Consider the following 16,869-nt stretch of genomic DNA (forward strand, 5'->3'; position numbering starts at 1 on the left):
TAATGAGAGAGCAGACAGACAGTCAGGGTGCATTTTAATCACCCACAAGGACTCTCTACTATACAGACAAGTTTGTGTGTGCGTGTGTGTGAGAACGAGAGAGAGTTGTTTTGAAATTATCATTCCAGTGAGGTGTCTTAAATTCCTTATTTTTTGCCTCTGGAGGAGAGCAAATAGTAGAAACCTCCTTCATGTCCTCCCTCCCTCCCTCCCGCACACACACACACACACGCACACTACACAGAGTCGAAGCCTCAGAACCAAACGCAGGGACATAAAAGACAGAGAGTGGGTCTTATGGGGTTAGTCCTGGCAAAGCTCAGTCCAGTGGATCAGGAAGGATTGGCCTTTCTAGTTCCATACTACAATCCCCACTGAACTCCATTCAGTCAGGGGTTGTGCAATGCTGCTTAACTATGGTCCTCACAACTTTGTGAGGGCTATAGGTGAGGGCCACAGTGAAACAGCATTGCACACCCCTGACTGAAACGTACTTTCCAGGTCCATACCCAAACAGTTCGAACTACTAATTCTGAAAATTACTCTCTCGAGAAATAAGTCTCTCACTGTTGCCGCCTGCTACCGACCCCCTCAGCTCCCAGCTGTGCCCTGGACACCATTTGTGAATTGATTGCCCCCATCTAGCTTCAGAGTTTGTTCTGTTAGGTGACCTAAACTGGGATATGCTTAACACCCCGGCAGTCCTACAATCTAAGCTAGATGCCCTCAATCTCACACAAATCATCAAGGAACCCACCAGGTACAACCCTAACTCTGTAAGCAAGGGCACCCTCATAGACGTCATCCTGACCAACTGGCCCTCCAAATACACCTCCGCTGTCTTCAACCAGGATCTCAGCGACCACTGCCTCATTGCCTGTATCCGCTACGGTGCCGCAGTCAAACGACCACCCTCATCACTGTCAAACGCTCCCTAAAACACTTCTGTGAGCAGGCCTTTCTAATCGACCTGGCCCGGGTATCCTGGAAGGACATTGACCTCATCCCGTCAGTTGAGGATGCCTGGTCATTCTTTAAGAGTAACTTCCTCACCATTTTAGATAAGCATGCTCCGTTCAAAAAATGCAGAACTAAGAACAGATACAGCCCTTGGTTCACTCCAGACCTGACTGCCCTCGACCAGCACAAAAACATCCTGTGGCGGACTGCAATAGCATCGAACAGTCCCCGCGATATGCAACTGTTCAGGGAAGTCAGGAACCAATACACGCAGTCAGTCAGGAAAGCTAAGGCCAGCTTCTTCAGGCAGAAGTTTGCATCCTGTAGCTCCAACTCCAAAAAGTTCTGGGACACTGTGAAGTCCATGGAGAACAAGAGCACCTCCTCCCAGCTGCCCACTGCACTGAGGCTAGGGAACACGGTCACCACCGACAAATCCATGATTATCGAAAACTTCAACAAGCATTTCTCAACGGCTGGCCATGCCTTCCGCCTGGCTACTCCTACCTCGGCCAACAGCTCCGCCACCCCGCAGCTCCTCGCCCAAGCCTCTCCAGGTTCTCCTTTACCCAAATCCAGATAACATATGTTCTGAAAGAGCTGCAAAACCTGGACCTGTATAAATCAGCTGGGCTTGACAATCTGGACCCTCTATTTCTGAAACTATCCGCCGCCATTGTCGCAACCCCTATTACCAGCCTGTTCAACCTCTCTTTCATATCGTCTGAGATCCCCAAGGATTGAAAGCTGCTGCAGTCATCCCCCTCTTCAAAGGGGGAGACACCCTGGACCCAAACTGTTACAGACCTATATCCATTCTGCCCTGCCTATCTAAGGTCTTCGAAAGCCAAGTCAACAAACAGGTCACTGACCATCTCGAATCCCACCGTACCTTCTCCGCTATGCAATCTGGTTTCGAGCCGGTCACGGGTGCACCTCAGCCACACTCAAGGTACTAAACGACATCATAACCGCCATCGATAAAAGACAGTACTGTGCAGCCGTCTTCATCGACCTTGCCAAGACTTTCGACTCTGTCAATCACCAGATTCTTATCGGCAGACTCAGTAGCCTCGGTTTTTCGGATGACTGCCTTGCCTGGTTCACCAATTACTTTGCAGACAGAGTTCAGTGTGTCAAATCGGAGGGCATGCTGTCCGGTCCTCTGGCAGTCTCTATGGGGTGCCACAGGGTTCAATTCTCAGGCCGACTCTTTTCTCTGTATATATCAATGATGTTGGTCTTGCTGCGGGCGATTCCCTGATCCACCTCTACGCAGACGACACCATTCTATATACTTTCGGCCCGTCATTGGACACTGTGCTATCTAACCTCCAAACGAGCTTCAATGCCATACAACACTCCTTCCGTGGCCTCCAACTGCTCTTAAACGCTAGTAAAACCAAATGCATGCTTTTCAACCGATCGCTGCCTGCACCCGCATGCCCGACTAGCATCACCACACTGGATGGTTCCGACCTTGAATATGTGGACACCTATAAGTACCTAGGTGTCTGGCTAGACTGCAAACTCTCCTTCCAGACCCATATCAAACATCTCCAATCGAAAATTCAAATCAAGAGTCGGCTTTCTATTCCGTAACAAAGCCTCCTTCACTCACGCTGCCAAGCTTACCCTAGTAAAACTGGCTATCCTACCGATCCTCGACTTCGGCGATGTCATCTACAAAATGGCTTCCAACACTCTACTCAGCAAACTGGATGCAGTTTATCACAGTGCCATCCGTTTTGTCACTAAAGCACCTTATACTACCCACCACTGCGACTTGTATGCTCTAGTCGGCTGGCCCTCGCTACATATTCGTCGCCAGACCCACTGGCTCCAGGTCATCTACAAGGCCATGCTAGGTAAAGCTCCGCCTTATCTCAGTTCACTGGTCACGATGGCAACACCCATCCGTAGCACGCGCTCCAGCAGGTGTATCTCACTGATCATCCCTAAAGCCAATACCTCATTCGGCCGCCTTTCGTTCCAGTACTCTGCTGCCTGTGACTGGAACGAATTGCAAAAATCGCTGAAGTTGGAGACTTTTATCTCCCTCACCAACTTCAAACATCAGCTATCTGAGCAGCTAACCGATCGCTGCAGCTGTACATAATCTATTGGTAAATAGCCCACCCATTTTCACCTACCTCATCCCCACAGTTTTTATTTATTTACTTTTCTGCTCTTTTGCACACCAATATCTCTACCTGTACATGATCATCTGATCATTTATCACTCCAGTGTTAATCTGCAATATTGTAATTATTCGCCTACCTCCTCATGCCTTTTGCACACATTGTATATAGACTCCCCTTTTTTTCTACTGTGTTATTGACTTGTTAATTGTTTACTCCATGTGTAACTCTGTGTTGTCTGTTCACACTGCTATGCTTTATCTTGGCCAGGTCGCAGTTGCAAATGAGAACTTGTTCTCAACTAGCCTACCTGGTTAAATAAAGGTGAAATAAAAAATAAAAAAAAGATCAAGGGCTCTATTCAATCTGTATCACTGAAGCATTATAGATTGCACAAAGGAAATGTAAAGGTCATTTCCAACTGAGCCGACATATGCAGCGTTTACCGTCAATGCAGTCTCCGCTAACGTGGGAACATGGCCTTGAAATTTCAATTACGCTGTAACGCTGAACTTCTGCAATATGGATTGAATAGACCCCCAAATCAGAAAATCCTGTGGCTTCTGTTGATTCATGGAAACTATCGTACACCTATGTATCTCGAGTGATCGCCTAATACAGTATCTGCCATCACTGGTTACATACTAGCCTCTGAAGCTTATTCTTAAATCATTTCAAAGCTCCATGCTGTTCTTTTGTTCAGCATCCATAGGGACATTTGGACCTTTTCAGGTTCAACATTTGACTAAATCTGCTGACTATGGTAGTGTGTAAGATTGTGGGACTGAATGATTTATTTGAATGGAGGAGATGGATAAGCTGCCATTTTATGAAGAGATGGTGTGACCTTTCCTTTCTGTTCCAAAAGCAATGTGGCACAGACAGGTGGGAGAGTGGGATGAAGAAAGAGAGCAAGAGAGAAAGAGAGATTACAGAGGCAGACACAGATACTATGTAGAGTTTGGAAGAGGCCCTACTGTCATTTCATCCTGCCCCTCCCTCCCTCCCTCCCTCCCTCCCTCCCTCCCTCCCTCCCCTCCCTCCCTCCCTCCCTCCCTCCCTCCCTCCCTCCCTCCCTCCCTCCCTCCCTCCCTCCCTCCCTCCCTAACTCCCTCATTCCCTCCCTCCCTCTCTCCCTCCATCCCTCCCTCCCTCCCTCCCTCCCTCCATCCCTAACTCCCTCATTCCCTCCCTCGTTCCCTTCCTTCCACCCTCCACTCCACTGGTTATTTTCTATGTGTGTTTCTACTTGCCATGCATCATGTTGGCCCAAAATGACGATTGATTGCGGAGTCGCTGCCACTGTAATCCGCTTAGGATGGATTTTGCATCTAAATCACTTTGTTATGTATGTGCCTAACTCTTGCCAATTCCATTTGGAGACACAGCGATAGGTGATCCATCATTCATTACCCTTCACTGTGCTCATTACGGCTGTAATATAATAGCAGAAGCCCCTCTACTGTTCAGGTGAAGTGCACACAAGGTGTGCATACATTATGGGCCACATATTGGCCATTGCACCTTGGGTTAGAGCTTTGGATGGCAGCAGGTGATATAGAGTTACACTGTTAGATGATTGGAGGTTACACAACATCATATCAACATTTATTGTTTGTGATGTGTGAATACATTTCTGTTGGACTCACATTTCTGTTGTTCATTTCTCTCCATAGATTTAAAAGGGGGAAACAGAAAAAAAAAATTATGACGAGTCTCTCTGGAAATGTTTGTACGCTCTCTCTATTTTTCTCCCTTTCTCTTCCTCTCCTCCTCTCTCTATTTGGAGCTGGAGGCTCAGGACTCTTTATACCCGGCCACTCTAACAGCATGTTGTGTTATCCTATCAGTCTTCTCTACCAGTGTCTCCATCTCTGCTTGCCAGCCACACACTCCTGCTGCCACCAGGCTCACAAACACTAAACACATTTACAACAAACACTACAAGACACAGGGGAGGTACCAAACAATATTTCTGTTCATAATATTCTCTTTACCACCATCAAGATAGAAATGAGTCAATCAATGATTATCATTTTTTTTTCTCCATAACATCTGGGTACACTGTAAAACCATGAAACATGTGACATCTTTATAACCTAAACGTCAGTGTTTAAAATGTAAATATCAGGCATTTAGATTTGAAAATAAGTGTTATCACATGAATTAAAAATGAAAGTAAACTTTTTCCAAGCAGTTTCCAACCAGGAAAACACTAATGTTTGAACACTAATGACTTTAAACACTCATGTTTAATTTCCCATTGTCCTGTTTAGAGTGTATTTGGTCATTAGAAAATGTTGTGACTTCCATGCATTTTATTTCAGTGTTAGGAACCTCTGTTGCCTACATTTCAACACAACTGAATAGGACATTTGATTCAATAAATCTTTTCAATTGCGTGGTGTTGTTGTTACTCTACTGTGTAGTTATTTCCGTTAATGCAGAACCCAATGGAGTGCTCGAGGGGTTGCGTTAATCAAAATCAAATCAACTTTTATTTGTCACATGCGCCGAATACAACGAGTGTAGACCTTACCGTAAAATGCTTACTTACATGCCCTTAACCAACATTGAAGTTCAAGAAAAGTTAAGAAAATATTGACCAAATACACTATATGTAGGTAGGGGTGAAGTTACTATGCATAGATAATAAACAGTGAGTAGCAGCAGTGCACAAAACAAATGGAGGGGGGTCAATGTAAATAGTCTGGTGGCCATTTGATTAAGTGTTCAGCAGTCTTATGGCTTGGGGGTAGAAGCTGTTAAGGAGCCATTAGGTCCTAGACTTGGCGCTCCGGTACCGCTTGCCATGCGGTAGCAGAGAAAACAGTCTATGACTTGGGTGACTGGAGTCTCTGACAATTTTATGGGCTTTCCTCTGACACCGCCTATTATATAGGTCCTGGATGGCAGGAATCTTGGCCCCTGTAATGTACTGGGCCATACGTACTACCCTCTGTAGCGCTTTACGGTCAGATGCTGAGTAGTTGCCATACCAGGCGGTGATGCAACCGGTCAGGATGCTCTCGATGGTGCATCTGTAGAACTTTTTGAGGATCTGGGGACCCATGCCAAATATTTTCAGTCTCCTGAGGGGGAAAAGATTTTGTTGTGTCCTCTTCATGACTGTCTTGGTGTGTTTGGCTCATGATAGTTCGTTGGTGATGTGGACCTCAAGGAACTTGAAACTCTCGACCCGCTCCACAACATCACGTCAATGTTAATGGGGGCCTGTTCGGCCCGCCTTTTCCTGTAGTTCACGATCAGCTAATTTGTCTTGCTTTGCCTTGTACATGCAGGAACCAATGGGATACTCGAGGGGAGGGGGTGTTCATGGAGGAACCAATGGAATTGCGGGATGCAGTCACGCACTATTGGATTTTTTAAAAATAGTTTGTTATAATATCTACAGTATACACATTTAATAATTCATTGATCTTATACTACACAAGATAAATAATTGACATTTTATAAACTAATTGAACCCGTTACTGAGATTGTTGTTCCAGTTTAGGTTTCGGTAGTTTTATCTGTTAAGTCCTTCACCATAGCAGTCATTCTGATTTCAGGTTGTGGGTGATAAAATAGTCAAATTCTTGGCTATTGTCTTTCTGGCTGTATTTTGATAGGAATGAATCATTTCACAAACAATCAGATAGTGACATTGAGGTCTGGTGAGACTCACGAGCCAAGATTTTCAGACCACAATGTTGTGGATAACTAGGCCATATCTAAAGGCCTTATGCCATGTGTAATATAAAGACATTAATCATAACCTTTTAATTAAAATGCATTTACTTAAGCAACCACTTGTGAAAGCCCTCAACAAATTAAGATATTGAATGCAATAACCATATGTCTGTCACTGAATAACACAATCATGGGTGAGTACCACACACAGTCACCGGAAATGCATGCTGGGAAATATGCAAATACAGCTTTAAACACCACAGTGTTAAAACAACACCCCATGTGTTTAGTTTTTTAAACCCAAATGCAAATAAACAGTTCTAAACACTGTGACATATTTTTTTTATTGAAATTCAAAATGCCTTGACACGTTTAAAAAGAGTTATATTAGAGTGTTTAGTTATGTGTTCAGATCCTAAACATTTGTTTTTACAGTGTATGGAACTCACAGTCGTTATAAAACCGCCTCCCCATTGACCAAACCCTACAATAAGGGAAGATGCTGTAGTAGTCAAGAGGGAAAACTAAACCAACTTCAACCTGGTCAGCAAGCTGGGCAGCATCATACAAAATTCATCCAATACCGGTTCACATACCTTTGCACTGAACCTGTCAAGGATATACCGTACAATCTCAATTATGCTCTCAAGAACTTCCACAATGCAGTAAGTCTTATAACAAACAACACTAGAAACAGGGGAAAACTAAGCTGAGAATGCTACTGGTCAATTTATGGATTCAGTAAGGAAGAGATGAAGCACAAGATCAGCCATCTCAAACATATGACAAATCTATATAAATATCAAATGAGGGCGTATGTTTTGATGAATTATAGATGGAATGCTAATTCAATTTATTTTCAGGTCTACTTGCAGCAAGAGTCCAGTAAACATCTCTCCAAGACAAAAGCTTTTATTTTCTCTGGCCGTTTTCTATTCTGAGGTTGCAGTGCTGCAGGCAGAAATGTAGGTGAAGCATGTTGTGTCATCCTCAGGACCTCCTGGAGTTCCTCTCGTTGAGCATATGTGGATTTGGACACTGCACTGTGCTGACACATGGAAGGGTACACTGCATGCTGGGATGGCTCAGGGCTGCGAGTCAGTCTCTAAAGTTACGTAACCATGGCAGCCCAATGAAGGGTGAGGTAAGGGAACTGTCATCTCAGATGATGCGCTATGGTGGCATGAATGTTAGCTGTCGTTATGGTGCCAACGGGAAACTTCCACACAGCCATCAGCCAAAGGGGAGGAATACTCTAACAACATGAACTGAATGAGAAGGAGAAGGGTAGTGTGGTTGTTAAAATAGGCATCAAATAGCCTGCAAGACATGACAAATGCCATAACCCCTAATGCTAGACAATGACAATTGACCTTCCAATGCCATAACGCTAGTAGTGGGTTGCAACTCTCTCCTTTTTTGCAAGATTTACAATGGCACATCACACTTATATTACTATTTTCACCATGGTGTTTAGGCCACAAGCAACTGACAGCCTTAACAGCACAATTTCATTTCATGAGAATTTATGGAGAGGGAGAACAGGTTCAGCAGTCATCCATTTGGGAGAGCCAGTCCTCGATATATAATTGTACTGCACATTCACAACTCTACACAATGTTATTAAAGCATATCAGTCCAGGAGAATGAGAATGAATATTCATAATTGTCAATCGGGGATGTGTTTCCAAACATTACTCTGCCACATGATTTGTAGATTGAGTGATCATTTCGATGACCTTTGGTAAGTGATGAAAATATCATGCACTACCACTCATAAGGTAGGTAGAAAGAGCAGAGAGCAGTAGAACACAAGAAATGCAGTGTCATCTGCAAAAATCTCATGGAAAATTTCCTGTCACTTTAAAAGTATTCAAGGAGTTTTTAGATGATTTGGTAAGCAATGTATCATGATAACCTTGTGACAAAACGGGTCATCATTAGGGTTGCAAATTTCCTGTAATTCCTGTAGGTTTACTAGAAATCTCAGATAGAAGATTCCCCAAAATCTGGACATAATAAGAAGAAAATCTGGGAATCTTCCAACCGGGATTTCTGGAAAACCTGTCAAATTTGGGAAATTTAGGAGAAATATGTAGTAATGTTGGTCTTTATGTAACACCCAAAAAACAACCACATACTGCCTTGTCGGACCCACAGCACTTCAGGTAGTTCCATAAACACACATCAGTATGCCTGAGATTAATCTCTGTCTCCTTCTCTACTAATGGGTCTTCAGTGACAGAATCACCAAAGTAGAGCTAGTGACAGAGTTATCGAACGCTGAATAGCTTCAACATTTGTATTCTGATATGGGGTTTGTAAATAGAAAACAGCCTGAGGCTGTGTGCGTCTTCAGGTAACCGCAAAGCGAGTGGCTTTATGAAAATAAATATTTATATTCAAGTTGCTTATCGTAAAGCAATGTCGGATAGTATAAATATGTGACATCCGGCAGGGCTCTCCAGGACACTCGCCATGACTGCAGAGAGAGAAAGAGGGAGCTTGGCGTAATAGAGGCTTGGCGATGGTATCTATCTCCCTGACTGGATTCCATTAGCCAATGGTTCTGTCTGTTCTGTTTACATTCTGAATGCACAAGTTCAGGCTAACACAGAAACTGCAAGTGAGAGGCCTAAAATACTGAAAGACATTTTCAGTGCATTAGCCATCATCAGTCATCTAGCCAGCTATCACTCATTTAATAACCAACAGACCTGTGTGTTGCTGGAAGATTATATAAGAGGCATGGGAGGATCTCTCTCTCCCTCTCTCTCTCTCTCTCTCTCTCTCTCTCTCTCTCTCTCTCTCTCTCTCTCTCTCTCTCTCTCTCACACACACACACACACACACTCTCTCTCTGTCTCTCTCTCACTGTCTCTCTCTTTCACTCGCTCTCTTGCTTCCTCTCTCCACAACACCATCATTTCTCTCCTTTTTATCTTCTACTTTTTCTCTCTCTTTGACACACTCTCCATGCCCTTGCATGCAATTACATCTAACCAAATGGGCTAGTTTTAATAGTGGTCTCTTGGCTATACTCTGCATTATGTATAGAGAGCTGATGCTTTGTGCCACAGATTTACATTGCAAAAACAAAACAACTTTTCTGAAAGCAGGTCAATTGGATAATGAGACTGCAGTTAAAGGGTAAGTCTGTAGCACCTCCTTGTTAAAAGTAGTGGTCCCAAGAGAGGTCAGGGATTTCAGTTAGACAGTGTACTGCTGCAGCGCATCTGTAATTTATCTTTATGTCTCCTGAGGGAACACACTGAAGACATTTTAAAAGGTGAGAACCAAAATGGCTGCCGTTTAGAGGCTCACCTACTCAAAATCCATAGATCTAGAGTCACAGAAAGGGTTTTAAATGCAAACCTTGGCACAACAAAACAACCCTGAAAGTAGCATTGCAGTGTGTCAACCAAGGTCATATTCAGTTGAAAGAAAACATTTTTGAAACAGAGTGAACAAAGAGGTGCCTGAATTGTTCCAAAAAGAAAACAGGTCTGTGCTTTCCTTTAGTGGTTTTAGCCACAGGAACTCTTAAAGGAACTTGACATACTTTAGTGAGCCACATTCTAACTGTGTTGACATACGCTACTACTTAAACTAATGGATTCAGCAGGTCCCCTTTCCTGAGAACAGCACGACATACATACTCTTCAACCTCGAGAACCTGAGAGCATCTAAACAAGCCTAAAAGACGTCTCAGGCATGATGGGTCCCCATGAGGGACATACAGTCCATTACTCTAAAATAGCACAGTCTATATTAAAACTATTGCTGTGTTCAATGGCAATGAGTACAGATGCATAATGCACTTGAAACCAAATGTCCAAGTTTACCAAGCCATTTCCTGGCTATATGATGGCTAAAAGAGGTCAAAACAATTAACTCAACACTGAAAGAAAATCTGATGCTCACATGAAAAACCAGGGAAAATCAAAATGGCAACTCACCGAGCGGCTGTCCAGCGATGATACGTGCGTTTTCTCCGGCCACGGCGGCGCGAGCATTCCTCTCGCTGATGTACTGGACGAAGGCGAAGCCCTTGTGAACGGAGCAGCCTACGATCCTGCCATACTTGGCGAAGATGACCTCGATGTCGGTCTTCTTGACGATGGCGGTGTTGAGGTTGCCGATGAAGACTCTGGAGTTGAGGGAGCGCGGGTCATTCTTGTTGGTCACGTTGCTGGTCTGAATCTTACCGGTCATCCTCCTCCGGTTGCCCTCCTGGGACACAGACAGATACAAGGAGTAGAGGGCTTTAGAGTCACTAGTTAACCCCAACCCCTTTGCTGAGAGTTGATCTAATGTGAATGGAGAGAAGACAGCATGTTCAACTTTGGTTTATTTTATGCTAGTGCAATGATCAAGTGAGAGTAGCAATAATGAACACCGCAGACAACTAAACCATGTGAGAAGACTGCAAAAAGTTTATATCACACATTGAGCATACTAGTGATCAGTCACAAATTTGTTTTGAATACATTTTGCACAAGTATTTGAAGTGATACGTCTATTTTATAACAGCGTCTCTTTTTGTGTGATGTCAAAATGTCCCCTGAAATGGAGTATGACTTCTGAACGCCGCCCTCACAACCATTTTAAGTGAGCTTGTCATGGCCCTTACATCACATTGTAGCATTGTCAGTTATAAAGATATCATCGGGTTGCACAGAGTCCTTGTGTCAACAGGAATAGGCTCGAAATACACAGATTTGGGCTGTACAGCACTTCATTCAATGCTTCTCGATGTGACAGCCCTGCACCTAGAGCGCAAAACACCATGCTTGTCACTGCTATACCAAGTTCACTAATCTCCTTCAGGGCTGTCTTCAGCATCTCAATGGAATCTCTCAGACTAGCATTCATCGCACTGATTGAGACATTTTACTAGGGAAAAAGATGATACCTAGTCAGTTACAGAACTGACTGCATTCAACTGAACTGTGTCTTCCGCATTTAAAGCCCAACCCCCTGATGCCTTAATCGACATCCACATCATCGGCGCCCGGGGAGCAGTTGTTGTAAAGGTTTGCATGACCAATAATGTGACAACTGTTGTGATATGGGGGACCACATAAGCATTTACCCCGTGTCAAACAAGCAAACTGGTGCCACTGTTGTTAATGTCTAAAGGAGTACCATGCTGTATAATTGAATTGACCTTGGAATACAATAACAGAGTTAAGTGCAATATTCAGTAACAGAGAAAACAATCACTGATCGTCCTGGTCTCTTGCTTCAGTGTCCCTGAGACAGGAGAAAGGGAGATACGATCTATTCTGCTTTGAGACCAAATACCTGAATAATGGATCCAATTCTCAGTAAATAGGATTAGTTACCATGGTAACACAGATACTGACTGACGCACGCACACACGCACACATGCACTGTTGCATTGTTGTGAGGTCCCAGAAATGTAGGTATTCATTCATTTTCCACCAAGGTGACTTACCAGCTGAAATTTTCCCATTTCCCTCAAAGCTCAGACAAACACAATGTGTGGTCTGTGGTCTGATAAAACATTTCTATCTCCCAGAATTTGCACAACGCTACACTCTCCTCTCAGTTTATGTAATTTCCTTAATTATAACTTATTTCAGTACACTAATTGACTAATACTTCACCCTTTGTAAGGTTTCATGATCTGTTTATAAATAGGTCAAATGGCATTATTTCTAACCCGAATCCCATGGCTAAACATGCATATTTCCCCCTATTTGACACGCGTGACTATTACTAACCTTCAATAAGACGCAATATTGCCCAAGTCAAATACAACCGATAGAACTGTCCCTGACCATTGAGTGAAGTTTCTCTCCAAAACTAGCTTGTTTTGTACCTGGCCGAGGGAGGAAGCTGTTCAGTCAGCCGCTAAATAGAGAGCAGCCATGTGATTTACAGGGGAGAGATTCTCTGTCAGTCGTCCATTACACCCGAGACTGAGATCACTCTAGTATGGCTGTTCAGCAGCCCACTCGGGAACATAAACACCACTCCTTCATGGCTTTCTCTGACTTGTGATAGTACAGTATATGCGTAAGCCATTACACACTCCGTCTGCACTTCAAAATCATCTACTGTCCTGTGAGTGTTGAATCTAAAGTATCATAGAATGGAGACCCTTTCTTCAATGTGTGTGTGTGTACTGTAATATAGACGGTAATTGTAGGTATTATCAACAGTAAAAATCTCTGAAACGTTTAACTTTAGTATACTGTAAATTATAGTGCATTGGATGAAAAATGCTGTATTTCAAATGGTATTGTAATTATCCCCCACAGAATACAGTACCGTACCATATCTTTGGAGCACCAAAAACCTTTTGACCATTAATTAGTGGGTGCATGGTATTGTTGTTTCTGGCTCATTAACCCGTTTTTAGGTGTCTTGGAAGAGGCTATATCAGATGGGGCCACAGTGTCTCCTGACCCCGCCTGTCTCAGCCTTCAGTATTTATGCTGCAGTAGTTTATGTGTCGGGGGGCTAGGGTCAGTTTGTTATATCTGGAATACTTCTCCTGTTTTATCCGGTGTCCTGTGTGAATGTAAGTATGCTCTCTCCAATTCTCTCTCTCTTTTTCTCTCTCAGAGGCCCTAGGACCATGCCTCAGGACTACCTGGCATGATGACTCCTTGCTGTCCCCAGTCCACCTGGCCGTGCTGCTGCTCCAGTTTCAACTGTTCTGCCTGCGGCTATGGAATCCTGACCTGTTCACCGGACGTGCTACCTGTCCCAGACCTGCTGTTTTCAACTCTCTAGAGACAGCGGGAGCGGTAGACATACTCTGAATGATCGGCTATGAAAAGCCAACTGACATTTACTTCTGAGGTGCTGACTTGTTGTACCCTCGACAACTACTGTGATTATTATTATTTGACCCTGCTGGACATCTATAAACATTAGAACATCTTGGCCATGTTCTGTTATATTCTCCACCCGGCACAGCCAGAAGAGGAATGGCCACCGCTCATAGCCTGGTTCCTCTCTAGGTTTCTTCCTAGATTTTGGCCTTTCTAGGGAGTTTTTCCTAGCCACCATGCTTCTACACCTGCATTGCTTGCTGTTTGGGGTTTTAGGCTGGGTTTCTGTACACCACTTTGAGATATCAGCTGATGTACAAAGGGCTATATAAATACATTTGATATGATATATTTGTTGCACCTGTGAGTAAGAATGTTGTATTTTTTTTTATTTTTTTATTTTACCTTTATTTAACCTTTATTTAACCAGGCAAGTCAGTTAAGAACATATTCTTATTTTCAATGACGGCCTGGGAACAGTGGGTTAACTGCCTGTTCAGGGGCAGAACGACAGATTTGTACCTTGTCAGCTCGGGGGTTTGAACTCGCAACCTTACGGTTACTAGTCCAACGCTCTAACCACTAGGCTACGCTGCTGTATCAATTGAACTCATATGTGATTATAACGCCCCAACAATTTAGTGGTCAAAAACAGTCAAATTATGATTTTCATGAAAATTTATGATATTTGTATGAAACCAGATCAAAGTATGACGACCAAAGTATTTAAAAAATTACATATTGATAAAGTTTGATCATTAAGCTACTGGTCCCCTCCCCCATGTCTAACACTTGGATTCAGGATTATTAAGAAGGTAGGTTGACATCCCCTTCACCCTAACTCTCATTTTAATACACCAATGATAACATGTTATTCTCTTACCTACTTTAAATAAGTACCACCTTGTAACCAACATCGGAGAAGGCGTGTTTGCAGAGGGGTGTGGTTTATATATCTACATAGATACTCAACATTGCAAATATATCCTGAACAAAAATAACATGTAAAGTGTTGGTCCCATGTTTCATGAGCTGAAATAAAAGATCCCAGAAATGTTCCATACGCACAAAAAGCGTATTTCTCTCAAATGTGTTTATATCCCAGTTAGTGTGCAATTCTCCATTGACAAGATAACACCTTTGACAGTGCTGTCAGTCAAGGCAAGCTCATGAATATAAGCTTGTTTGCTTTTGTCCATTTCTTTTGCATTTATATCCAAAACAAATATTATGGGTGATATTTTAGTTGCTTGGAAGGCTATTTTACATGGGAATCAGAGTGACTGTTCGGGAAATTTAACATGTATAGGGGACAGATTGGAGGGACAGCAAGGCTTAAACCTCAGATGGTTGAGCATTTTGCCATGTCCTTTTGATCTGTTTGGCCCAGTTTGGATTCCTTTGTTAAGGCCTCCAGAAGTGCAATTGGCATAAAACATAAAATATTCATTAGTATGCTATAAACGCCTGCTTACAACAATCCCTTGTAATTACAGTAAAATACTGTGAAATACAAACTCCGTCCCTTAGTGAATTTCATTCATTCATCCATTCACTCCCAATTACAGTAGCATTTACTTTTTTAATGGCTAATTCAGTAAATTTTACTGTAATTGTACTGTGTGTCATTACACAGTACCTGCATTGATGAAGTATTTATAGTGCAGTTGGCATATTTTACTTGCCACCATGCTGCCTGTGAGGTACTGTCAAATTCACAGCAACCCCTGTAAGAGTTTAAGCAGGGGGGATCAATTACCCATATTTAACCCCTGCCTTTGGCACTGCTTACAAATATACTTCCATCATTTTTTAAAACTAGTACCAGACTATCTTCAGACGAGTCTTGTGAGGCTTTGTGGAGAGCAAAAGATCTCGCCGTTCATATTAGTGTGTAGCCCAAACTGTTCGGACTCTACAGACAGAAGTTTGCAGATCGTCGGGTACCTACTTCAGAAGAGTCCCGTGATGGTGGGGGGTTGTAAAACAAAACGGAGAACAACATCGTGATTGCCTCATCCTTCCATAGAGTGTCTAGTTTTGTCGGCCAAATCAGACATTTTCTGAGAAGACCAATTTTCTCATAGTCTGACAAACATCGCTGTGGCTCGGCAACCTTCCACCCCAGATGCGGAAGGCCACCATTAGCGGATGTGGTGGACTGAGATGCAGCCCGTGCAAAAAAAACAGATATCTCTAGTTTAAATAGGCAGATTTTATGGGGATTTTTTAATTATGCTAATTACATTAACGCGGGGGAGCGGACATCGACTCTAGGCTGAAGTATGTGTTTGACTTGTTTCTGAGCTTGATTACACTGTGAGTCACCTGCTCGTATAGCATTGATATTTATTGGCAAGCAATAAAAAAATGCTGGTGCAGGTACACACACACACACACACGCACGCACGCACGCACACACACACACACACACACACACACTCATTTTTTATGGGTTTACTGTTATGATGAGCATCGAAAAGTAATTTAGGCTGGCAACTCTGACACCCAAATGGACGTGGACAGGGAATTAAGAAAGTCCACAAATAAGCCGTTGGACCGTTAGATTGCCTCTCAATGTCATCAGATAAATCACGTGGGTAATCACATGTGCCCTCTTCCTCACCACTGCCTCCTCATCACTGTTAGAGTTCCCAGTCTTTTTTTCAGCACGGGCCTCTGAATAGATTTCATCTCCACTTTTCCTGTTGCTGTTGACTTTATTTACAGCCTGCATTAAACTCAACCACTTGAGAGACATTGCAATGAAGAGAACATTAGATAACAACTTGGATGACAAACATGGCGCAAACTGATTATGTATATGGGAAATACTAAATGCTGCGGAAACAGGTACAGCAAAAGTTCTAAGAATGATCTAAGCCATTTCAGTGATAAGCCCACTATGCAATGTCCTAGTTCTCTGTTCCCAATATCCCCTGGTCATAAGCCTAACAGAAATACTCTCCAACTCATTTCTGTCTCTGAAATAAGGCCATAATGATATTGGTTCTCCAAGAGTTGACTGAAATCCATAACCTTCACCAGCATAATAGACTGATGAAAAAAAAAAAAGCCTCAGGATGAGAGAGTTGGATGACAAACTGAGCAGGGCAAGTGCTAAGACTGGCAGTGTAATGGATTGTACCAAGGTAGAGAAGGTTCTCAAAAGGGAACCGTTTGAGTTCTGAAGAGGTCTGCCTGTGGGTTCATTAAGCTATTCTCCAGAATTGACTTCCTGTGTAATTTACAACTCTGCCACTGCT

At 43.1% G+C, this 16,869-nt stretch overlaps 1 protein-coding gene across 3 annotated transcripts in view; it reads right to left on the minus strand.

Moving 5' to 3' along the window:
- Positions 1-16,869, minus strand: part of LOC118372592 (RNA-binding Raly-like protein) — a 152,244-nt gene that overhangs the window by 78,517 nt on the left and 56,858 nt on the right. For all 3 annotated transcript variants that reach the window (XM_035758536.2, XM_035758532.2, XM_035758543.2), the window contains exon 2: positions 10,754-11,027. In XM_035758536.2, the coding sequence (XP_035614429.1) occupies positions 10,754-11,009 (256 nt within the window). In that variant the 5' untranslated portion in view covers positions 11,010-11,027. The remainder of the gene's footprint in view (positions 1-10,753; positions 11,028-16,869) is intronic.

The sequence above is a fragment of the Oncorhynchus keta genome, chromosome 4, assembly GCF_023373465.1.
Source record: "Oncorhynchus keta strain PuntledgeMale-10-30-2019 chromosome 4, Oket_V2, whole genome shotgun sequence".
NCBI lineage: Eukaryota > Metazoa > Chordata > Actinopteri > Salmoniformes > Salmonidae > Oncorhynchus > Oncorhynchus keta.